Genomic DNA, 26,655 nt, shown 5'->3' on the forward strand with positions numbered 1-26,655 from the left:
ATCTATTTCCGCCAAACTCCATCTGTGTTCATATTTGGGCCTATTGAGGATTCGTGCCAAATTTGGTCCAGATTCATCATTGTTTGAGTCCACAATGCTCTCTGGATGCAGGTGAACTACAACTCCCAAACTCAAGGTCAATGCTCACCAACCCTTCTAGTGTTTTCTGTTGGTCATGGGAGTCCTGTGTGGCAAGTTTGGTTCAATGCCATCATTGGTGGAGTCCAGAATGCTCTTTGATTGTAGTTGAATTATAAATCCCAGCAACTACAACTCCCAAATGACAAAATCATAATTTTTGAGTGATGGTCACTCCTTGTGTTGTGAGATGTTTTGTTGTCAAATTTGGTGTGATTTCGTTCATTGGTTCTTTTGTTTTTTAGGTACTCATTATGCACAGAGCATTTATATAGATAGATAGATAGATAGATAGATAGATAGATGTATTAGCTATGAGTTATATAGATATTAGCCATGGGCAATCCATGGTTCTAAATGGTTTGAAAGTATTTACAAAACTAGAGGGTGCTGGTGCTTTGCTTCTAAAGTGTTGCTAAAGTTCTCGTGGTGAAAATTTCAGAACTCGAACAAAACTTTCAAAATTTCATTATTAGTTATTTTTATGACAGAACCAATCAGGAACTGCCATTTATAATGAAATTTTGAAAGTTTTGGTAGAGTTCTGAAATTTCCACCACCAGAACTTTCGCAACACTTTAGAAGCAAAGCTCCAGTGCCTCCTAGTTTTGTAAGTACTTTAGAACCATTTAGAACCATGGATGGCCTATGCCTAGTAGATATCATTCTTTTAGGTCAATTATCTAAAACTGCAATATGATGCAAGATATTAGAGATCTGCCTGTAAATTCACATTACTAATCTGTAAAAAAAATAATGAAAATGACTCATTCCGTCCTCTCATGTTTATCCTCCCAACAACCCTAAGGGATTGTTCAGCCTAAAAAGAGTAGGTGGTCTAAGATCACCCAGAGTTTTATGACTCAGAAGGAATTTAAACTGGACCCTCCCAAGTTCAAGCCCAATATTTTGCAAATCATGCCTGCCAGTTTTGCGAGAGCAACAGATATATTTGACAAATAAAGAGTGCATTAGAAGCGTGCCTTTCGATTGTGGAATGTAAATGAAGAATCAGCAGGGTTTTCTTGTACTGTCACGGAGTTGGCTTTTGAGGTCCCTTCTTGTCCAATGAAATGAATTCAAGGAGTATCTCTCACTTTTTTTCTGTCAGTCATTTTGATACACATAAGCATACTCCTACGCATCCTAGTCTAGAAGGCACACTTCCATTTTAATTTTTTCAAACGCCAAGTTTGTTCTTAAAACATTCTCCAATTGTCCCGTCTTTTTTTCACTTGACTGAAACTCTAATTAGATGTGACAGAGCTATGACTTGCATGTTAGAATGCCAGTCATGCAGAACAAGTTTAAAGCAAGGTGTGGGAGGTGATTTAAAATGAAGCAATGATGGTTAAGGAGGAGGTGTTAAGCTCTTCCTCCCCACCCTAGCTTTTCTCCTGAATTTTCATCTAGAGGCTGAATAAAAACAGTTGGAAGGAAAATTGCAGGCTGGGAAATAGTTCAGTATGCAGTCTTTCTACATATGGAAATGCCTCCCACTTCTGTCACTACATTTCTTTCTCGGTGGCACACAAGTCCTATCTACTGTCACATACGCTTAAGGCATTATGCTAACCATGCCCTTAACTAGCAATCATTTTGAATGGCAATCACTATTAAAAGTTCAAATAGGTCTAATGTAAGAAAGGAAACATTGCTTAGTGGTTTTTTGAAAGTGGGGCACAAAGTAACACCTCAGAATATACAAATGACTTGTACATCCTGTTCCCAGATGCCGTTCCCATAGTAAAAGCTGCTCATCTCTTCCACAAGGAAATGCATCGGACACTCCAACATTAAGTCTAGTCATGTCCGACTCTGAGGGGTGGTGCTCATCTCCATTTCTAAGCTACTTATTTTAATTTATTGTGTCAGTATCAACCTGTATCTAAGCTGTATCTAAGCTGAAGAGCCAGTGTTGGCCATAGACACCTCCAAGGTCATGCGGCCAGCATGACTGCATGGAGTGCCATTCCCTCCCCACGGAGTGGTACCTATTGATCTACTCACATTTACATGTTTTAAACTGCTAGGTTGACAGAAGCTGGGCCTAACAGTGGGAGCTCACCCCGCTCCATGGATTCAAACCACCAACCACCAGCAAGTTCAGCAGCTTAGCAGTTTAACCTGCTGTGCCATCAGGGGGCTTAATAATAAATAATATAATATAATATACAATACATAAAAAGAAGTAAAGGCATTTCCCATCTTTTTCTGTCATCTGGAGGCTGTGCTTGACTCCAGTAACTTGGGGGGCAGAGGGGGGACGCTCGCTCTATCTTCCATGCTGAGGAGCTTGTTGTCATCCGTAGATGTCCTACTGATGTCCTCATGGTCGCTTTTATTACCTACTCCCTTAAAGCAGTACCTATTTATCTACTCATATATCTGTTATCATTTTGCCAGGTGGGCAGAAGCTGGGGCTGGTGGTCGGGTGCTCACCCTGACCCGGGATTGAACTGCCAACCTTCTGATTGGCACGATTTTCTGCAGCTTCACAGTTTAATCCGCTATGCTAAGCCCAGCCCGCAAACATAGTATTCCTCTTTTTCCCAAGGAAGGAGAGGGAAGTTATCTATAATGCTCTCTTTACTTGGAAACTTTTGCAGCATTCAAAGACCCTGTTTTTGTATCACGGTCAGATATGTGTAAAAGTAAATCTAGCACTTTCTTCAAATAAGAGAGCTTTTACTTAAAAAACGTACCAATTCCACATCTATAAGAATCTTTAGTTACTGTTTATTACATCCTCCAATCACTCTGGGTTTTCCAAATAATGACTAGAATAACAGCTTTGGCTCCCCCACTCTAAACACCAGACATGTGCATTCGGGGAAAACCTTGTCTCGTTTTGTGCCCCAGCTTTTTTTGAGGGCCCCAATCCATTTGTGTAAGCCTCCTGAAATTGGGAGGGTTGTTTTCGGTTCTTTTGTTTTGGGGCCTGAAAATTGGACCATTATGGGGGGGGGGGAGAAGGCTTCCCACCCACTCGCTCCCCTTCCCGGAGTGCATTCTTCTCACCTGCAACCTGCTGTTTCTACTCTGAAGTAAGCTGTAGGCCCTAGCAGGCACCTCTGCTTTCCAGGCCTGTCTGCATGCCCGCCACACACACACTCTTTCCAAGGCAAGGAGGTAAGTTGATTGAGGGCTTGCCCTCCTGCTTCCCAGGTCACCCCATTGCCCATCCCCACATCTGGTTCTTGGAAGGAAGACAGCAAGGGAGGAAGACAGCAAGGGAGGAGGAGGAGGAAGAGAAGAAGTCAGGTGCATCCCGGAGTATGCCTGCAGGCTCCACCACACACGCACTCTCTTTCCAAGGCAAGGAAGCAAGTTCAGATGCACACAAAAGCATGCTATAGGCAGGTTTCAATGTTGAGCAGATTTTTGTGTAGGGAGGGGGTGTCCTCTTTCGTGCTTCCGGATAAATGAAAGACACGAAAGAAACAGTAGAAACAGTAGGAACAAATTTCACGCACATGTCTAGTACACACATCAATAGTTCTGTATAATCTATGGTTAGCTATATTCAACTCACTTTTTTGTGAAATATGACTGTCTGAAGAGTGGACATTGAAACCATTCATGTTCCTTCTTTCTTGGAGGGAGCTGGAAAGATACAAAAGGAAAGTAAGACTTATTGTACATCCTGTTCCCAGATGTCGTTCCCATAGTAAAAGCTGCTCATCTCTTCCACAAGGAAATACATTGGACACTCCAACGTTTAGAATTCCCCCAACATAATAATAATAATAATAATAATAATAATAATAATAATAATAGGTAAAGGTTTCCCCTGACATTAAGTCTAGTCGCGTCCGACTCTTGAGGGGTGGTGCTCATCTCCATTTCTAAGCTGAAGAGTCAGTGTTAGCCGTAGACACCTCCAAGGTAAAATGCATTTACCTAGTATTACATAACTTAAAATACTGCATATAGACAAAGCATAAATGCATTTACCTAGTCTTACATAACTTAAAATACTGCATATAGACTAAGCATCTGCTTAAAAGGCAGAATATTTTATTTGTAACACAGTCTTCCTGCCTTTTTTTCTTTCACAATATTTTCACCCAGAATATTCCACTTAATTATTATAACAACTAATTTGAAATCAAAATAGAATTGCTTGACACAATAATCAGGGATACAAATGCATATCTGGTTGTTTTTTTAAAAAATGAACAACAGCATACCTATTGCTAAGTATAGATAGTTTGACACTTGAGCAAGGTAGCAGGTTCCAAAGTGAATACACAGGTTCCTAACCTATGGTCATCCAGGTATTTTAGACTTCCACTCCCAAAATTCCTGACAGTTGGCTAAGCTGGCTGGGACTTCTGGGAGTTGAAGTCCCAAAATGCTTGGAAGACCCAGGTTTGGAAATCACTGGTCTAACAAAAACATTCAGGAGCACCCATTCAGCAGCAGCAAATTCATTAGTTTCTTGAATGGGAATAGTACAGACTTATGTTAGGAAACTCCTAACATTTGGGAATATCCAGCACCACCCCAAACAGTCTATGTTATTTTTCAATTAGAAACAAACACATGCTAAAATACAGACAAGTTTAATCTGTTCTGATCAACAGTATATTCAAAATAAATGTCATATCAAAACAAAAAAACAACCATCAAACAGATTCTTCTCCAGAGCATATTGTCTGGCATATGACATATGGAAAAATAAGGAAATCACCTATATGTTGTCCTTAAATCATAAGAGGAAGTGCAAGGTACATGTTAAAATTAAGTTTGAATACATACAAGTTGTCAAACAACATTCAGAACTCCAAGTTTCTTTACATGAAAAAATAAGTATAAACTTGTTTACACGCTCAAGAGAACATAATCAGCAACAGCAGCATCTGAGTTAACATGTAAGTGCTTGATGTTCTCCTTTGCATCAGACAAAATCAGTCTTGTACATTTCACTTTGCTATTACCATGTCCACATTGTAGATGAGCCTTTTGGTATTATGATTTTGATATTATTAATATTCACTTTGTTATTGTGCAGTTTGGGCATCCTGAGGCCCTTAGGCAAACCTATCACTGGGGTTTCATGGCAAGATTTGATCAGAGGGAGTTTGCCATTGTATTTTTCTGTGGGTGAGAGTAACTTGTCTAAGATCACACAGTGGGTTTCTGTGACTCAGCAGAGATTCCAATCCTGGTCTCTCACAATCCTAGTCCAATACTCAAACTCCTATACCATGCTGGCTCTTAAAGTTTACTGATACCCCACACTTTCCCAAAATTGGGGTTCAAACAGGCTCACAACTTAAAACAAAGACAATATAGTTAAAACAGGAAAAAATGTTTTCTTTGACATCTTTTTCATGCTAAAAGACTATAAACCACAGATGAGAGACACGTTTAGACTGAGTATCCTTATTCAAAATACTTGGGACCAGAAGTGTTTTAAATTTCAGGTTTCTTTTTCATTTAACTTTCATATGTAATAAGATATCCTGGAGATGAGACCAATAACTAAATTGCCCCCATTAAATTCACTGGTGTTCCTAATTCAACTTGTACACCTAGCTGAAAGGTAATTTTATACACAATATTTTAAATCTCTTTTTCACATGAAACAACGTTTGTGTACTTTGTACCACCAGAAACCAACAAAGTCACTAACTCAGCAACCCACATCAACAATTTTGGGGCATTTCAGATTTCAAAATGTCAAAAGATGCTCAACCTCTATGCTTTTCTAAGAAAGCAAGTCAGGAATTTTAATACATAGATGTACTACCTTTTGCCTGTCTTTTTATGTGACTCAATCCAATTGTGGTGAGACCAGTTAGAATACATTAATCAGAAAATATCGTGGACACACACAAAAGTGCTTTTAGGTCACTTTCACCACCCTTCAACCCATTCTGATCTTCTAAATGCTGCAACTCCTAATACAGTTCCTTGTGTTGTGGTGACACCCAACCATAAAATTATTTTCATTGCTACTTCATAACTGTAATTTGGCTACTGTTATGAATCATAATGTAAATATCTGATATGCAGAATGTATTTTCATTCACTGGACCAAATTTGGCACAAATACACAATATGCCTAAATCAGAATACTGGTGGGGTTAGGGGGGATTGATTTTGTCATTTGGGAGTTGTAATTGCTGAGTTTTATAACTCACCTACAATCAAAGAGCATTCTGAACTCAACTAACTATGGAGTTGAACCAAACTTAGCACACAGAATGCCCGTGACCAACAGAAAATACTGGAAGGGCTTAGTCGGCACTGACCTTTAGTTTTGGAGTCATAGTTCACCTACATCCAGAGAGCACTGTGGACTCAAACAATAATGGATCTGGATCAAACTTGGCAAGAATTCTCAATATGCCCAAACGTGAACACTGGTGGAGTTTGGGGGAAAATAGACCTTGACATTTGGAGTTGTTGTTGCTGGAATTTATATCAAAGAGAATTCTAAACCCCACCAATGACAGAATTGGGCCAAACTTCCCACACAGGACCCCCATGACCAACAGAAAATACTGTGTTTTCTGATGGTCTTTGGCAACCCTTCTGACACCCCCTGGTGACCCCTCCCCCAGGAGTCCCAACCCCTAGGTTGAGAAACGCTGTTCTAAACCACGTAAACATCCATTGCTTTTATCTGTTCCCTTTTGCTGCACAAAGTATGATTTTCTTAAAAACGGATTCTATCTGTGGAAGCTTTCCCTGTAATATCTCCATGGGTAAATCTAGGTTCTAAATCATGGAGAGAGATCCTATGAATAGAAGAGGTTTATAAGCCCTATTCACATATTATAAAGCCTGACTCAAGTAAACAAGTGAGGGAAAGTATTCCAGCTCCATTCCACTCTCAGTACACATTACCCTCCATCTGTGGAATACACCATGTTGAAAAGGAGAATCTCTTCTATGTGTGGAAGCTTTCAAGGTTATTGAGAACACTAGAAAATAAGTGTTATTTTGCTGTGAGTTGTTTGCATGGATGCTTCTGAAAAAGCTTTGTTGGAAGTTGGCACAAATGTAGAACTTCCCATAGCTTGTATTTTCTTTATTAAATACCACTAGTCCTCCATCTTCAGTCCTCCTTTCCCAAAAAAGTTCCACCCATACTCTTCCATAACTAAATCATTCAATCAGACCCAGAACTGAACTTGATAAAGACCCAATGCAATATGTAACTGAAGAAAATAATACGTCTGCTCCAAATTTTCCTTACTCAGTTAAGAAGTCAGAAGTAGGTCTAAGGATGATGTTATGCAACAGTTTCTGTTGCTAAAGGGGCATGGTTGACATTTCCTGACAATCTAACTAAAAGCACTTTGAGGATAGCTAGAATGCAGGGAACGTCACACAGAGATAAGCTGGTTACTCTCCAAATCCCTTTATATTTTAGGTCAGAACTACAGGGAAAGAAGAACTATAAAGCCTGGGGAAAGGACTACTGGTTGTTCAAAATTGTGGGAGTTGAAGTCCAAAACATCTGGAGGACCAAAGTTTGCCTATGCCTGAACTAAATGGTAAAGCATAGATTTTACATGAAAACGTTCCTGGTTCAGTTCAATGCCCAGCATCACAAGCAGAAACACCCAGAATATCACTAGCCTAGCAGTATAGATCAGGAATGAATAAATCTCAAAATGATTTGGAGGGGGAAAAAAACTTCCAATAGAAGCAACTAGTTCAGGTTTCTATTAGCAATAGCTAAGCACAAAAGAATTTGGCAGCTCTAAGAAATAAATGGGGTTAAGGGGAAATAAATTGGTCTGTGCATAAAAGTACGATGAGTTCAAGTAATCTTGAAAAATACTGCTCCCTGTAGAGGCTGGTGGTTTCCTTGTAAGGGATGTAGTAAATCTGTTCTGGGTTTAATTTAAGATGCTATTCAAAGGAATAAATGCTATTTTCAAAATAGTTTCAGCCCCGTGGATCATATGCTTAAGTGAGCCTAACATTGTTAATTTCTTTTACCTTCCAATGGCTCAGGAAACCTTAAGAAGGCATTCATTTGATGGTAGCCTCCTTTTGCTGCTTTTTCAGAAATTTATTATTTGTGTGTGATAAATATTCTGGTAGTTTTAATTGTGTGCATGTCTATATAGAATGTTGGCCCATATTACATTAATGATGTGAGATTTAAAGTTTAAAGGAAGTAAAAAGAGGGGAAAGTACCGAGATGGAGAAAGAGTGGAGTATAGTGTTCTCTATAGGAGCAGAGAGAAACAAACATATGGAGAGGGGATGAAATATGATAGGAAAAAACAGCTAGCTGGCTCCTTGAAGAGGAATACTACACTCCACTGATTCAACATTTTCTTGCAGATTCCATACGTAGGTTTTGAAGCAATTCTTCAACATTTTATTGTTAGCTGGGAGACCCTCTAAGACAGTGGTTTTCAATATGTGGTTCTCCAGACGTTTTGGCCTACAACTCCCAGAAATCCCAGCCAGTTTACCAACTGTTAGGATATCTGGGAGCTGAAGGCCAAAACATCTGAAGACCCACAAGTTGAGAACCACTGCTCTAAGAGATTAAACATTATCTTTTAAAAATATTTTTCACGCTGCTTCCTTATCCAATTTAAGCATACATTACTGGTCAACACTGTGGACCATTTGGCTGATTCGGCTTATTTGGATGCCTGTAATGGCAAGGGCTCCACCACCATCTATTTTTCACAACTACCAATTGTGGCTACTTTTGTTTTCTGTTCAGGAACACATGAAGAGCAGAGAGGCTACCATGTGCTCACAAGGGGTTTTCCTGTGAGCCCTGCCTGTTGAGCCACTCAGAATTTTTTAAACAAATGATGTGTCTTAAGCAAGCTAGGTCTATATAAACGAGGTGAGAACCTCTATTTCTCAGTTGTGTCCTGGCTCTAGAGAAAGCTGTTTCAGTCCAGTTGCTGCTTGCAGCTTTAGTTTTTCTCTTGGCTTCTAGCATTTAATCTAATTTTATTATTTGATTTTCCTTTATTTCCTTGATTCTTTATTTAGCAGTACTGGGAATTGGAAAGTGCAGGAGAGTGGGTGCACATTTGAGGAATTGGAAGAAAGAGCATCTCTTGGGTGGGTGGATGTGCTTTTCTTTAAAAACATTGGGGTGGCTCTGAGCCTTGACTCACTCTCTTCAGCTTCTTCTCTCCTCTCCTTATATTTTTTCTCCCCTAAAAAAGGGGACGTGCTACTTGTTTAATTGTGGGTGCTGGCTGACCTTTTCCAGTATGTTATTAGAACAAGACATGCAAAAGCTTTGGAAGAAGTTGCTGTTGTTTTTTTATTAGTAAAGAAAGTATAATAGTGAGGTGTGTGATGTGGAATTCGGCATCTTTGACAGTTTGGCATTCGGAAGGAAGGGATGATGTCCTGCTGCTCCTCCTGGCAAAGTTACAGGGTGGGGCTAGCGGGAATAACTTTTTGGGTATTTTTAAGATTTTATTTCTAGAAAGTTAAGAATTTCCTGAAAATCAGGGGATAACCCAACTCTTATGAAACTTGAGGGGAGGGGCTAACAGTGACAGATGTGTCCTCCAAGTGTAGCCATTTTATCCCAATAGCTATAAAAATGACAAGGAGACCCTGGAGAGCCCCACCACCACCACCACCACCATTGCCATCAATGGGCCAGATTTTCACATATTTTTTGGCTGCAACCCCAAAAACAGTTTTTGGATGCTGGCCTTTTTCGGGAGGCTCGTAAAAATGAATCTGCGGGTCTGCCGAAAATCAGAAACCAAAAACGGATGGCAGTTCAGCCAAATTGCACAACCCTAATAAATAAGCCTGACAAGGCAGAGAGCTGAGAAATGGCAGTAGGAAGAGTACTGCTTGTGCAAATATAATTTGATGTTTTTGAGCTTTGTTTCACTAGTAACAAAATTATAAGGACTGGAAGTTTGATTTTCCACTTCCTCTGTGAAATCACCACATGCACACAGCCTATGTAAAGCTATCTTATAGTGCAGAAGTGTTTCAACTGTGGATTAAACCTTTCTGTATTCCTGATAAGGTCTCTAATGCTACATCAACAACTCTACCCGCTTAAAAAAAATGTGATTGCTCCAACCACTGCAAAATTCATTTCTTCACATAGGCAAAATGTCATTTTGATGTTGTCTCAATCATTTAGGCTTCTCATAACAGCAAACTGTGGCTTGTTGCTTTTATTAAAATTTCAGAATAACATCATTTTCATTCAATCTTGTTAAGACACAAGGCACTTCTGAGATAGTGTCATAGTATTCATCTTCTGTACAATAACCTAACACAATGTGACAATCTTTTTAAATCGTTAGAGCATGCTATCAATTCGCTCATTTGAAAACATTCCATTACAGCTCCCTACAGGCTCCTTCTTTAAAAGCAAGAAATGACTTGAGGGGGGAAAATGTGAAAGAATGCTCTTATAAAATAAAATAAAAACATCAACAACAATTTGCTAGTATTGGCTCAGTTTCATAACCTTACATTCCAACTATTCATCAAATTTTAAATGAGCTCCCAAATGAACTCCACAATAGTTTTGCTTAATACAGCTAGTTTTATCTGTCCAAGCTTGGTATGGTATTAGATTGGCATCTGGGTATGGAAGACAAGAATCTCTTTTCTCCTCTTCCATAACACTTAAGGACTCTAAATGCCAAATGCAACATCACTGTGAGTTTAGATAAGCTTGTTCTATTTCACTGACCCCCTTGTTTGAAAAACTTACACCCACCTTACTGAAAGGTAAAAACCAGAAGGTGTTGATTTTAGAATAGCAAAACAAATTCAAAAGCTCTATTTCAATTGTTTGAAACCCAAAGGGTGACTTCAAGTTGAGTGCCCAGCAGCCATGTTAACTATGGATTATGAAAACTGTAGTGCAAACATCCACAGGGTGAAAGATTAAGGAAGTCTGGTTAAAAGTAAAGGGTTTGGAGAAAGCAAGAGCTATATGTTCAAGATAGTTATTTTGTATGCCAGAGATACCAGTATATCACTATCAATATCTATGTTTATATCTATATATACATAAATGAAGAATGACTTTTAGTACTTTAAATTTATTTATTTATCATGTCAGGAGCGAACCAAAACAGTTGTACTGCATTAAAAACAAACAAACAAACAAAACACAAAGTGTGCAGACTTGGTATTCTATTAAATGTCCTTTGATCAGTAGCTGGCCACTTAGAATGCCTCTGGTGTTGCTGCAAGAAGGTCCTCCATTGTGCATGTGGCAGGGGACAGACTCCATTGTAATAGGTGGTCTGTGGTTTGCTCTTCTCCACACTCACATGTCATGGATTCCACTTTGTAAGCCCCATTTCTTAAAGTTGGCTCTGCATCTCGTGGTGCCAGAGAGCAGTCTGTTCAGCGCCTTCCAAGTTGCCCAGTTTTCTGTGTGCCCAGGAGGGAGTCCCTCATTTGGTATCAGCCATTGATTGAGGTTCTGGGTTTGAGGCTGCCACTTTTGGACTCTCCCTTGCTGAGGTGTTTCAGCGAGTGTCTCTGTAGATCTTAGAAAACTATTTCTTGATTTAAGGCATTGGCTGATACCCGAACAGGGGGTGGGCCGGAGATGTTACTGCCTTGGTCCTTTCACTATTGGTTGCTACTCCCCGGCGGATATCAAGTGGTGCAATACCGGCTAAACAGTGTAATTTCTCCAGTGGTGTAGGACGCAGACACCCCGTGATAATGCGGCATGTCTCATTAAGAGCCACATCCACTCTTTTAGCGTGGTGAGATGTATTCCACGCTGGGCATGCATACTCAGCAGCAGAGTAGCATAGCACAAGGGCAGATGTCTTCACTGTATCTGGTTGTGATCCCCAGGTTGTGCCAGTCACTTTAAATAACACGTGACAAAATGTCATAGACAAATGTCTATGAGTTCACAGCTACACTGCTAACCACACTATACCATTTCACTTCTAAAGGAAAGTTCTTTTACATTTCTGAAGTCATGTGTTCTGCTCTTAACAAGCTAGAGGGCATTTTCAAATACAGAGGATGATCTCTAAAAGTATCTGGTTCCCAACTACATGAAAGAAGAAGAACATATAGATATTTTAAAATAGGCATGAAGGAAAAGGAGGAAGGTAGGGGATGCCCAACACCTTGTTAATGTTGTGTGAGGTGCACACAACATTAACAATAAACACCATGCCTTCAAAATCAGCAGTTTCCCTGTAGGGAGAAAATGCAGTTCTTCTGCCCTACATGAAATAAATGAATAAAACATTAAGAGAGATTATGATTGTCATTCACACAAAGCTAATTTAGGATGGAACCATAGTTTGCAAAGAACACAGGGCTGTTGAATGAAAGGATAGCCCAAAATCAGTACTAAGTTTCTCCTTCAAATCCATCTCATGTCCTTAATTTACCACCATGTGGATTTCATCATGCTATTCCCAGTAGAGTTCTCCTTCTGGCTGCCACCAAAGGAGGTAGAAAATCACACAAGAAATCATGTCAAGTCATGAGGAAGTTCACTGAACTAATTGTTATTGAAAGCAAGGGAACTCAAAAGACTCTCTTGTTTTCAATACTACCAGCTTGTTTCTTACAAAAAACAAGTTCTTTCTTTAGGCATGCTGGTTTGTGAATATTTAAAACGAACAGCAAGCTATTGTTGAGCTGGAGTTTCCCTGTTATCCTCTTTGAACATTATGGAAGCCATTTTAAGTGGATAAATTGCATACTAAGCCTTCCTGTGTAAGTCTAGGTGATATAGTGGCTAGAGCAGTGGTTTCCAAACTTTGGTCTTCCTAAAGTCCTGAATTTCAGCTCCCAGAACTGAAGGATCAAAGTCTGAATATTCAGTTGGGGCTTTGGAGATCCAGGTCCTATTTATTTATTTATTTGCCATATTTATACCCTGCCTTTCTCTATCCCAGCAGGCAGACATGTAGCTGGGGGGGGGGCTTGGGGGGCTTCACCCCCCCCCCGAAATTCTCATGGTGGTCCGCGAAAAGGCCTTACTGGTACGTTATTTAAACTGTTATGTTTATTCATATCATGATCTGATCACCATGCTCAATATATCCCATATGCATGGGGGTATTTGGGGTAACAATACAAAAGGTTTGCTAGGGCAGACCCTCTTTCACTCAGACTCAGCCCCCCCTCCCCGAAACAAACTCAGCCCCCCCCCCCAACAAAATCCTGGCTACGGGCCTGCCAGCAGGGGGGTTCAAAGCTGCTTACAATGGCACATACACAGTGCCTCAAGACAACAAATTCACCTAAAAATAGTTTAAAATTACAACATTAGACATGGTTAAAATACACTCAAAGTTAAAAACATGCCAGCCAGAGTTCAAGGTCTAAGGCCATTCTAAGGTCAAATTGCACATAATTCTATACTTGACATAATGTATGGCCCTATTTTTTTAAAGTCTATTCCTAGAGCCAGGTTTTGACTCTCTTCCAAAGGCTAGTAGGGGGGGGGGGCTGATCTGATGTTGCTAGGGAGGGAGTTCCACAACCGAGGGGCCACCACTGAGAAGGCCCTGTCTCTCGTTCCCACCTACCATACTTGTGAGGCAGGTGGGACTAAGAGCAGGATCTTAATCTCTGAGCTGGTTCGTAAGGGTAGATATGTTCAGACAGGCAGACTGGGCCAGAACCAATTAGGGCTTTATAGGCTAAAGCCAGCACTTTGAATTGTGCCTTGTAGCAGACAGGCAGCTACCTATTAAGCCATAAAAGTGCTGGAGTAATCAAGGAAAAGAGACCCCAAATAGTTTCACAAGGCTGCCAGTTTAGGTGAAGTGGTCACTGATATAGCAAGAGAATCATATGGAAGAGTCGACCACAAAAACAGAATTTACAGCAGCGGTGAATCTAGCATTTGTACAGGCGTTTACTTTGCTAAAACTCCATCTATGTACTTAACTACTCACAAAGGTCCTCCTCCAAACAACTCCTTAATATGGCTTCTGTAGAGTTGCTATGAGTGAAAGGGGATTCTCAGCAATGATACTTTGATTATGCAATTCACTCTTGAAAGAAGGTAATCTAACCCTCACACTGCTTTCTATTTGGCATCAAATGAAAACATTTTACTTCCCTTTCAGGTTATTATTATAATCCCAGATTTTACTACATACAGAATGCTCAATATGTGGAACCATTTATATTAACACATTTTTGTATATTTAATTCCTTGTGGTATTGAGATGGTGGTTTCAGAGCACATGATGTCCAAATGAATTATTGTGCCAGTAACTGTGTTGGAGATGACAGGAATTATTATTTGAACTTCTGCTTTCACTTAGCAATTCATGGATTATGTACCTAGAAATCTGTCCACCTGCATGATAATATTATCAATGGTAATATACAATGCTATGTTGATTGAAAGTGTTATAAATATTGCCCCCCCCCCATCAAAATGAGGGGGAGGAAGGCCCTTTGCTCCCTTCCTTTGTAGTCCCTACAAAGGCCAACATAGCTATGCTTTCCCTGCTCTGCTCTCCTTTCCAGCCTTGATCTGCAAATGAGGCAGGGTGGGAGTTTCTCTCTCTCTCTCCCCCCCCCCCCATGTTCTAGGTTGTTGTTTTTTTTGGTTTTTTTTGCCTACCCTACACTGTTTAGTCCAGTGCTAATTGGGTGACTGGGCTTTAAATAAGCTATAATGTGGAAAAACAGGGATAGGTTACATCTCAGTGTGCACCTAAAACACCCCTTTTTGGTGTAGGCCATGAATGGGAACCTTCATCTGTGGTTAACACAACCGAGATGCGGGTGAACAGTAATGGCCTTAACCGGGGAGAGTTCCGGTCTTAATCTCCTATGGAATAAGGATGGAATTATCCATCTGTTTCCCTGAGTGGTTGCCCTGGAATCAGCAGTTAGTTGTAGCCACGGACCATGGTGTCTCGCCCTTGATAGATGAGGAATAGGTCTTGGATGGCCACTGCCTCGGTTCATATACACACCAAGCTCATGCCCTTAAATTGGTTGCCAGTTCACATACAGACTGATCTATGACCTTTCATAAAAGTCGCCCATAGTTTAACCCACATTCTTATGTTGACTCATAATTTTGTTGGTTTGCGAGCAAATAAAAATAATATTGATAAACCCTACAGGATTGGAAGGATTGCTGAAATGCTAACACATGATGTGCACTGAAAACTTAAAAGAAATACTATATCATGCTTTGCATCTATTAGTACTTAATGTTTACCTTGTTGAAGCTTCAGTAGTGGAAGAGTCGGGTATTTCTGGAACAGGGCGGTGCCTAAGCATGAATGACCTTGTTGGCCTTGAAGCTGCTTGTGTAGAGCTTTGGCTACAAGCACTATACAAATCATTTTCAACCATTTCACCTTGAAACTCAAAGAAATGATTGCTCAGTGGAGCATTAGTCAAACTTCTTGATGCCGAAAGCACAGGGTGATCCTCATCATGAGATTTTATTCCAGGTGAAGATGCAGGAGACGATATTTCCTTGGGAACATTGTGTTGTTCAATGCTAACAGCATCTGCCCACCTCTTTTCAAGAGGACTATTCACAGAAATTCCCTTTTGAGACATCACATTTTTCAGTGCATTTTCTGAATCAGTAGTGACTTCTGTTAAGCCACCCAAGTTCTGAGAGGAGGTGTTAAAAGAGCTGAAACCTGCCAACATGTCGCCTTTGACTTCCAATGACTCATCGTCAGCAAGTTCTTTATTTTCCTTATATAAGCAATGTTTGTCACAAGCCATAATGGCAGATTCATTGGATATTTGGAAAGCTGTTTCATCCTCTTGTTTGCCTGGAACGTTTTTATTGGAATTGTGGCAAAATAATGGAGAAATGTCATTTCCTAAGTCTTTTGCACTTTCCATTTTCTGGCTTTCAGCAGATGCACATTTGGCTGGCATTTCTGAAAACACAAAATCCAATTGCTTGAGTATTCTTCTTCGGTGCCCCGTAGGAGTTATTCCAATCTGTTGAAGTACACAGTCATTTATCTGTGTACAGTCTTGCAAATGGTCATAACCAAAGTTTTGGAAGTTTGGATAATACTGTCCTAAATTAATGCTGACCAAGAAATCTTTTACATCTCCATGAATGCCCATGTAGGACATACTGGAAACTTCATTCCTCGCTTTTCTTTTCAGAGCTCAAGAGAAGCACAATATTGTACACACATATTCAGAATCAAGGCAAAACTCTTCTTGAAGTCCTGTGTGTAGAATGAAGAAGTGTCTTCTAACAAGCAGCAACTGACTTAGAAGCCTGATATACATTCAGATCCTGCAGTAGGAAAGTAGAAGAGTATATTCATTAGAAATGTATTAGAAAAATGCTAAGAACAGCATTTTTATTCCTACAAATAAAGAACAACATTTTGAAGCACACCTAATGCTTTTTTTGCAAAGGTGATAATTATCTCAGGGTAATTAAACAATTGGCCTCTTATCTTGTGTTGGAAGATGATATAATTGGATTTCTCATACACATTACTTTCCCTCCCTGACTATTAATTCCCAAGGCCTGCACACATGACAATAAAAAAGGAAAACACAAGCTTGCAATTAATCATTTCTTTTGTCACCATTTATTTATCTAAACAGCATGACAAATCGAATTTTACAGAATGTAATGGAGTTATCTCTCTTGGTCCCAGTGCTTGGAAAAGTTACTTTTTAAAGATGCAACACCCAGTCCTTCAGGAGCCAGTCTAGACCATTACGTAAATATTTGGCTGCTTGAAAGCAGACTGCTCTCAGAGGCAGATTAATTGTTGAGAAAGCTTCTCACCCAGACCATGGAGGTAGAAGGGCTGCAGCAGTGATAGGAATTGTCATATGTGTATGTGACAGCAGTGCACCACTCCACACCACTAATCCTGCTACTCTTTATTTTTGTTGTCTCTGGCCACAATGGCAGATCAGCTAAAAATCTTTATTCTTTGATAATGCAGAATATGTGCAATCTTACATTATTATGTCTTCTAACATTAACAGATTTTACTATAGGAGCCCAAAATAACTTTTAAAAAACTTCCAGACAAATGTTACATATGAACATAAAATCTGAACCCACTGGTAAAATGTACTGATGTAGTCTAGACTCATATATTTCTTTATTTAAAAGATCAAGACCGGAATATGTATTTTCATCAAGCAGAAGAATTGCTAAGTGCTTTTTTTTTTTTTTGCATGCTTAGAAAGATCAGCAAGAACCAACAAACCAATGGCCAGGTTTCATAACCAATTATTACTTCTACTACTATGCAGGAATGCATGAAAATTCCTCTGATCGTTTGCACTGTGCTTTGCCCAGCTACAAGCAACAAATTGTTCTCCATGCACAATTCAGAAAACTGTATGGACCAAATGACATTATTCCTCCAAAAGCCATCATCTTCAATTCCTGAAAGAAGAATGATACGTTGTCCAAAGACTCCTGGTTTTTCTATTAAAGGTTAAGGTAAAGGTAAAGGTAGTCCCCTGACATTAAGTCCAGTCATATCTGACTCTGGGGTGTGGTGCTCATCTCCATTTCTAAGCCGAAGAGCCAGCGTTGTCCGTAGACACCTCCAAGGTCATGTGGCCGACATGACTGCATGGAGTGCCGTTACCTTCCCGCCGGAGCGGTACCTATTGATCTACTCACATTTGCATGTTTTCGAACTGCTAGGTTGGCAGAAGCTAGGGCTGACAGCGGAAGCTCATGCCGCTCCCCGGAATAGAACCTGAGACCTTTCGATCAACAAGCTCAGCAGCTCAGTGCTTTAACCCACTGTGCCACCGGTTAGGCATCCCTTATCCAGAATTCCAAAATCCAAAATACTCCAAATCTTAAGTTGTCCACATGGGTGGGCAAGACATCAATATCTTTGATTTGTAATGAGGCAACGTACATAAATTTGGTTTCATATAAAAAATCATTACATACACTGTATACATTACCTTCAAACTATGTTCATAAACTATATATGAAACATAAATGAATTTCATGTTTAGATTTGGGTACCTTCTCCAAGATATCTTATTATGTACATATATGCAAATGCAGGGATTCCAAAACAAAACAAAAAAAATCCAAAACCTAAAATACAACAGTTTTGATCCCAAACATTTTGGATAAGGGATACTCAACATAAAGGGAACCACTGACGACATAAGGAAGCTAATAAAGAAAGACAACCTACGAACTATCTACAGACTTACTAAGAAAATCCAACAAATGCTACATTCAGCAAAGGACAAGAGGGATCATCTCACCTGTGCAGGAGTCTACCATATACCAAGCAGCTGTGGACAAGTCTACATAGGGACCACCAAACGCAGCATTGGCCAAACACGAATCAAGGCACTGCAAACTACTTCAACCAGAGAAGTCAGCCATAGCAGAGCACCTGATGAACCAACCTGGACATAGCATATTATTTGAGAACACAGAAATGCTGGACCACTCTAACTACCACCATGACAGACTACAAAGAGAAGCCAATGAAATCCACAAGCATGTGGAAAATTGCAACAGAAAGGAGGAAACCATGAATATGAACAAAATCTGGCTACCAATATTGAAAAAAAAAAAACCCTCTAAAAACAGGACAGTAAATAAAGAGCAATACTCAAAAAACTGGGTAATTCCAGACAAGAATTAATCAGGGACAGCTAATACCTCCCAACAAAGGATCCTCCAGGTAGCAACTAGCCATGCTTTGAAGGTACAAGGCCATTAAATGCTAATCAAGCTAGCCAACTGCAACATTCACACTTGCCTCAAGGAGACATGAGTTCTTTCTCCCACCCCAGACATTCCACAGATATATAAACCCCACTTGCCTAGTTTCCAACAGACCTCACAACTTCTGAGGATGCCTGCCATATATGTCAGTGAAACGTCAGGAAAGAATGCTTCTGGAATATGGCCATATAACCCGGAAAACTCACAGCAAACCGATACTCAACCTGTTACTGTTGTTCTTACTATCTTGCCTTTTTCCTCACACAGGACTTAAAGCGATTCATAAATTAAAAAACACATTGTTAAAAAGTCACAGGATGCCAAAGTTAACATGAGATTAAGCAATCAAAAAATCAAAGCCAGATTAAAACATACATAGATGCATGCATACACACAGACCCACAAAGACAATTTGCCCAATTCAGTCTACAATTTGCACAATTCAGTCTAAGTGAGGTGTGTTTACACAGTCACTCTTGAAATGCCTGTTGGAACAGGAAAGTATTTATTTATCTGTGAAAGGAAAGTAGGGAATAACAAAGTCTAACTTCTTTATTCCCATGTAGCAGAGATTTGCAATTCAAATACTGCGACTCTGTAACTCTCCTTTTTGCCAATGGAAGGCTCTCCATTCTTTGTGCACAAGGCTCCATTTGTGCCCAGATCACAGCCAAACAGAAATCAGTTGTTTAACATCAGAGCTAAAAGATCTACAGAATACTGTGTTACCACAAGCAGTGGAAACCACTCGGTTGCTTGCTTGCTTCTAGCAAGGCGATTCAGTTGCAACAAAAGCAATAACGTATCTAATACCATTTTCCTAACAATATTGTAAAGAAATAAAGTTGATTTCATCAGATAGTTTGCTTCCTGTATTGTATTCTATTTTAAAAATTATACAATATTGTTGGGTTTCATTTTTTTTCTGCCAACCTCCACTGTATGTAGCAACTCCCCTGATCACAAATAAGTGCTCTTCTGTTCTCTAATCATCCTTCAGAGGACAGAGGGAAGGAGCTGATGGAAAAGGTCTGAAGGTTTTTTATTGTTATTTCTAAGAGGGTGAGTAGAGTAACTGAGTCTGACACACTATAGCAGTGGTTCCCAAACTGTGGTCCGTGGACCATCAGAGGTCTGCAAGAACTAAAATATGATCCATTACTACACCATTGCAATGAGAACAACTGGTCTCACAAAACCTTCTTATAGTGCCGAGGCTTATTAAATATGGTTTTCTGTGAGCAAGCAGATGGTAACTACTGGATGACATATATTCTGTATCAGAAACTAGAGCTGATGTGGTCTATCCAATGTAATTTTCTGAATTGGCACTCTGAATAACAAAACCAAATCTAAAGTTGACGAAAAACTGATTTGTAACCCTGTTGGTAGTATTGTTGGAGTGTGATCCCTGCTCAAATGGACCCTGCTCAAAATAAAAGGTTGGGAACCATTGTACTATACTATTCAGAGTTCAACAGAGTCAGAGTTGTAAGGCACTGAAGACTAACTTAACCAGGCATTGCACAGCATCTGATGAACCAATCTGGACCCAGCATATTATTTGAAATCACAGAAATGCTGGACCACCCTAACAACTACCATTTCAGACTACACAGAGAAGCCACTGAAATCCACAAGCATGTGGACAATTTCAACAAAAAGAAGGAAACCATGAAAATGAACAAAATCTGGCTACCAGTATTGAAAAAAACTCTAAAAGCATGACAGTAAATAAAGAGCAACACTCAAAAAACAGGGGAATTCAAGACAATAATCAATCAGGGTCAGCTAACACCTCCCAAAAAAGGATCTCCTAGGAAGCAACCAGCCAAGATTTGAAGCTACAAGGCAATTAAATGCTAATCAAACTGGCCAACTGCAACATTCACACTTGCCTCAAGGAGACAAGAGTTGTTTCTCCCACCCTGGACATATCACGGATATTTGAATCACACTTGCCTAGTTTCCAACAGACCTCACAACCTCTGAGGATGCCTGCCATAGATGTAGGAGAAATGTCAGGAGAGAATGCTTCTGGAACATAGCCATACAGCCTGGAAAACTCACAACGGCCTGATACATAACCTGTTACTGATATGCTCTGTATCAGAAACTAAAGCTGATGTGGTCTATCCAATGTAATTTTTCTGAATCAGCACCCCAAATAACCAGACCGAATTCAAAGTTGACCAAAAACTGATTAGTAACCCTTTTGGTACTAATGTTGGAGAGTGGTCCTTGGTTAAAGTGGTCTCTGGTCAAGTCATCCCTGCCCCCCCCCCCCCAAAAAAAAAGGTTGGAAACCACTGCACTATACTATTCAGACTTCAATAGAACCGTAGGGGGACATTTCTTGAAAGACAAGGAGGAGGCGTTTTGTTTAGAGCTTTTTCAAGTATTCTGCATAGTATAATTACAATCCTCACTGCAGAGTTACATATTTTATCTCCTATCATGCAGAAGAAACCTGAGGTCCATTCACACTGCAGAAATATCACATTGTTATTTCATTTTATCTGCCCTGGTTCCATCCCACAAAATTATGGGGTTTGTAGTTTGGCCCCCGGTGGTGCAATGGGTGAAACCCTTGTACTGGCAGGACTGAAGACCAACAGGTTGGAGGTTCAAATCCAGGGACAGCACAGATGAGCTCCACCTGTCAGCTCCAGCTCCCCATGTGGGGACATGAGAGAAGCCTCCCACAAGCATGGTAAAACATCATAAACATCTGGGCGTTCCCCTGGGCAACATCCTTGCAGATGGCCAATTCTCTCATACCAGAAGTGACTTGCTGTTTTTCAAGTCGCTCCTGACATGGAAAAAAAAATCTAGCACTCCTTGGCATATGATTTCATATGATTGAGCCACTGCAGTTAAAATAGTGTCACACTGCATTAATTCTACAGGACAGATGCATCCTTGGTTTGCCATTAATGACTGAGAATTCTAAATGTCCTTTCTAAACGGCCAATCTTAGAATTTCAAAGGATTAGCCATGGCAGTGAAAGAGATATAATAGTGCTATAATTAGGTAATGTGGCTGGACCTTAAGAAAGAATACTTTAGCTCAGGACGGATATGGCAAATAGAGTATTCAAACTTTCCATTTACAGCCCACACAGACTTTTAGTATTACACAAACTCTGTTACTATTACACAAACTCTCTCATCACTGATTTTAAAATAAATGCTAGTAACAAAGGTGGTTTAGAGATTGATCTTATCTGAGGTTTAGCCTGAACTTTAAAGGAGTTCTCCAACTCTATTAAAATAAAAAAAATTGCATTTGTAGTTTTCCTGCTTACTGTCATCATGTATTCATGAAGGGGGGTAGGAAAAAAATAATGCTGAATCAACTTATTTTTATTTTAGCTTCTGTGTGTATATATACCAGACATTCTTTCCTGACGTTTTGCCCACATTTGGCAAAATGTCAGGAAAGAATGCTTCTGGAACATGGCCATACAGCCCAGAAAACTCACAGCATCCCAGTGATTCCAGCCATGAAAGCTTTCAACAACACATTGCAACATTTTTTTTATCCCCTCTTCCTTTTGTAATGCTACAAGAGACTAATTCTGCTACTCATTTTTTTAAAAAAGCATTGTTTTAGTTTGTCTTCTTTCCTTGTTGACATTATGTTTTCTAACGCTATGTTCCACTCCTACTCCTAAGATGTTCTTGGACATCACACAATACTAACCTTCCTATGTGGCACCACGATATCAGCAGATGGCCTCAGAAGATGAAAGACTGCTCTGGTGGCTTCCATGTCAACAGGGAGGAAAATCCACTTTAGTTTTGAGTAAATTGACATTAAAGGAGCTATCCATGGTACTAAACCCTACACCCCAAACAGGCCCATTGTCTTGGACAGCTCCTTTAAAGTTTAGACCAGCTGTTCCCAAACTTAAGAAGCACCCTGGAGCACAACAGGATCTCAAAGGGGCACCATGGGATACTGATCACCTTTATTAGGTAGCAGGTTAGGGGCAACTGCCAAGTGTGTCTCATTCTCTGCATGACCCCATTTATCCAATAAAATATGAGGAATGAGAAGGCAGTACCTTCTTTCTGTAGGATGATTCAGGAAAAGGGATTCACTCTCTCACTGTCACCTGAAATAGCATCCCATAAATCCATCCCCCAGGAAAATAGCTAATCTAGATAAGATATCTTGCAATCAAAGTCCTCAGGCTTTATTAGCCCACTGAAGGGGGAAAGAGCTATCTTTATAAACTGCTAGCTTGGATACCCAATGATACCCAGGTTATTTTGGATGCTCTGAATGGACCCATTGGAAATTGGTGAAGATCCACGGCTAATGGAGTCAGCAGCAGTCTCTGGATGTGGATGGAGTTACCACAAATCCCACTGTCCAGGGTCCATCATTCCCGAAACCTCAACAGGATGTAAAGTGGGTCTTGGCGGGCCGGGGGGGGGGGGGGAGGTTCTGTGTCCCAAGTTTGGTCCACATCCATGACTGATGGGGTTTGCAGCAGTCTCTGGATGTGGATGGAGTTACCACAAATCCCACTTTCCAGGGTCCATCATTCCCGAAACCTCAACAGGATGTAAAGTGGGTCTTGGCGGGCCGGGGGGGGGGGAGGTTCTGTGTCCCAAGTTTGGTCCACATCCATGACTGATGGGGTTTGCAGCAGTCTCTGGATGTGGGTGAACATAATGCAAATCCCATTGTATGTGGTACATCCTCCCCCAAACTTCACCAGGATCTAAACTGTGTCACCAGGGGGTGGTGGTCTGCATACCAAGTTTGAGGGATATCCATAGTTGATGGGGCTTGCAGTAGTCTCTGGATGTGGGTGAAAGTACTGCAAACCCCATCATCTGTGGTCTATCCTCCCCCAAACCTCAGCAGGATGTAAAGTGAGTCATGGAGGGGAGGGTCTGTGTCCCAAGTTTGGCCCATATCCATGGCTGATGGGGCTAACAGTAATCACTGGAAGAGGGTGAAGGTACTGAAAATCCTATTGTCTGTGTTTCATCCTCTCCCAAACCTCAACAGAATGGAAAGTGGATCATGAGAGGGCCTGTGTCCCAAGTTTGGTCCAGGTCCATCACTGGAGGGGGTCTCAGTGTTCTCTGTGAGTAGGAGCAAACAGGAAAGCTGCCACAAACATACACTGCCACATACATATATATGTCCGCTTTTATTCTATTAATAGCTAGAGATATTGTACCTTTTTGTTTTCATTCTGAGAATTCCCCAAAAGTACCCTACATGTTTCTCTCACCCATGTTTATTCTCCCTACTGTTTCAATATATGTAGAACTCAGTAGGAATGCTAAACAAGCAGATAGGAAAAGAAACATTGTTTCACAATGGGAAGACACGGATCCATTAACATTATATAACAATAGTCCATGTTTTCATTTTAGTTGCCACTGTTCAGTCCTATAGAATTCTGGGATTTGCAGTTTAAGAAACAGCATTTAGAATCATCAGCCAGAGCATTCCAATCAACAAGGTCCTGGATTCTATAGTATGAAGCAATATCATTTAAGAGTAGAAGAACACGGTTATAGCTCTGAAATATGGATGTGCCCACATTTGAAACATTAATAGAACTTTTACATTTTTTCTTGGCAGGGGCATCATGAAAAGCTTGCTGATACCCTAAAGGTACAATGAACCAAAACGTTTGGGAAGCTCTGATTGAGATTAGAACTCAGAATTATTTCAGTGCCCACTGAAAATGAAAGGTATCAGCTCCCACTGATAAATTGCATTAGAAACTAGAATGACCTTCAACACAAAATCAAGTCAAATCACTGCAAATAGAAGAGCCCAGCACAAAAGGCAAAATTAGCAATTATTATGCCTAGAAAAAGAGCAGGAGTTGGCAAAGTGAGAAGAACTGGAGATGGAAAATCAAATGACAAAAGCAGACAAAGGAATGTACAGGAAGAGAAGTGAAAATTGCAAGAAGTAAAAAAAAAGAACATTTAAAACATCACTGCCAATCCTTCTTTAGCCAGCAGGGATTGCCAAGATTGATGGAAGAATAGCAGAGGGCAATTTCATAGTGTAATGTAGTTGCTCAAGAAGGAAAATGTTTTCAAACAATATGAACTTTCATCACTAACTTTCATCACTAAAATTAAAGTCATGACACATATGGCAACTATACTCATGGACATGTGATATCAGGGTTGCAAAGTTTGTCTGTCAATGGGTGAAAGGTGGGAGACAAGGGACAGCAACATGGAAGACCGTGGTCTTGCTAAATCCATATCTTCACAGTCCCTCACATATTTCTAATTGTGATAGGCACTTAAAGCTTCCACAGAACTCATGACTTCACAGCCTCCTGGTTTATTAGGCCTTGTGTGGCTGCTGGTTTTATATAGTCTGTCCCAGATTGTGTTTATAATACACTATTCTCTGAGTTCTCAGAAGCATCTCTATTTCTGGTTATCAAGAGATATTTTTAAAAGCCACCAAAATACAATACACTGTTTCTTTTCTATTTACTTTTGAATATATTCAGGAGCATACTTCTCAGTTTTGTTATAAAGCTTGTTCAGAAACAGAAATGGTACTGCTGGTTTAAAGTGATACTGTTACTATTCCTTGCAGAGACACAGCCACCAAAGAATCTGCTTTGGTTTATGTATTGTATTCACATCACAAGAAACACAAAGCGGGACATCATATGTACCCCAAAAACTTTATCTTGACAGCTATTCTGTAAGTAAAGTTATGGCCAAATGTGAATTTGTACACAGATTTTTCTGCAGTCCTTGAGTGTAGAATCAATGCAGTTCAACGCCATTTAACCTGCCATGGCCCAATGCTATGAAATCCTAGGATTTGTTGTTTCACAAGGTTTTCAGTCTTCTGGCTCCTTCTTCTGGCTCATGCTACACAAATGCAACTTGCATTTAAATATCTTTCAAAGCTACCAAAACAAACACCTCTCTGTGCCTATTCCACATTGATAACTGAGGATGTGGCTCTTAATGAGACATGCCGCATTATCACAGGATGTCTACACCTTTTAAACAGAGGCTGAATGGCCATCTGTCAGGGGTGATTTGAATGCAACATTCCTGCTTCTTGGCAGGGGGTTGGACTGGATGGCCCATGAGGTCTCTTCCGATTCTATGATTCTATGTCAAAGGGTACTGGTACCTCACTAAATTACAAATCCCAGGATGTCAGAGCATTGAGCTGTGGTAACTAAAACTAGCATCAAACTCCATGGATTCTACAATGTAGATGCACCCCAAGACTGCTAGTCTGTCCACTACACCACTCTGGCACCCAAGATAACTATGGGAAATAGCTTGAGCAGACTTGTTCATGTGTATCAGTGTTTCTCAACCTGGGGGTCAGGACCCCTGGGGGAGGTCGCAAGGGGGTGTCAGAGAGGTCGCCAATGACTATCAGAAAACACAATATTTTCTGTTGGTCATGGGGATTCTGTGTGGGAAGTTTGGCCACACACTGTGTGGGAAGTTTGGCCACACGTTGATGGGGTTTCATGGGGCTCTTTGATTGTAGGTGAACTATAAATCCCAGCAACTACAACACCAAAATATCAAGATCTATTTTTCCCAAACTCCACCAGTGTTCACATTTGGGCACATTGCGTATTCATGCCAAGTTTGGTTCAGATCCATCATTGTTTGACTTCACAGTGCTCTCTGGATGTAGGTGAATCACAACTCCCAAACTCAAGGTCAATGCCCACCAAACCCTTCCCGTATTTTCTGCTGGTCATGGGAGTTCTGTGTGCCAAGTTTGGTTCAATTCCATTGTTGGTGGAATTCAAAATGATCATTTTTTGTATTGTCGAAGGCTT

At 40.3% G+C, this 26,655-nt stretch overlaps 1 protein-coding gene across 2 annotated transcripts in view; it reads right to left on the reverse strand.

The window, feature by feature from the left end:
• Nucleotides 1-26,655, reverse strand: part of ARAP2 (ArfGAP with RhoGAP domain, ankyrin repeat and PH domain 2) — a 155,803-nt gene that overhangs the window by 114,583 nt on the left and 14,565 nt on the right. For both annotated transcript variants that reach the window (XM_067469010.1, XM_067469009.1), the window contains exons 2-3: nt 15,317-16,375; nt 3,674-3,744 (exon numbers count right to left, since the gene is read on the reverse strand). In XM_067469010.1, coding sequence (XP_067325111.1) covers nt 3,674-3,744; nt 15,317-16,206 — 961 coding nt within the window. In that variant the 5' untranslated portion in view covers nt 16,207-16,375. The remainder of the gene's footprint in view (nt 1-3,673; nt 3,745-15,316; nt 16,376-26,655) is intronic.

Source organism: Anolis sagrei, chromosome 5 (genome assembly GCF_037176765.1).
Source record: "Anolis sagrei isolate rAnoSag1 chromosome 5, rAnoSag1.mat, whole genome shotgun sequence".
Lineage (NCBI taxonomy): Eukaryota > Metazoa > Chordata > Lepidosauria > Squamata > Dactyloidae > Anolis > Anolis sagrei.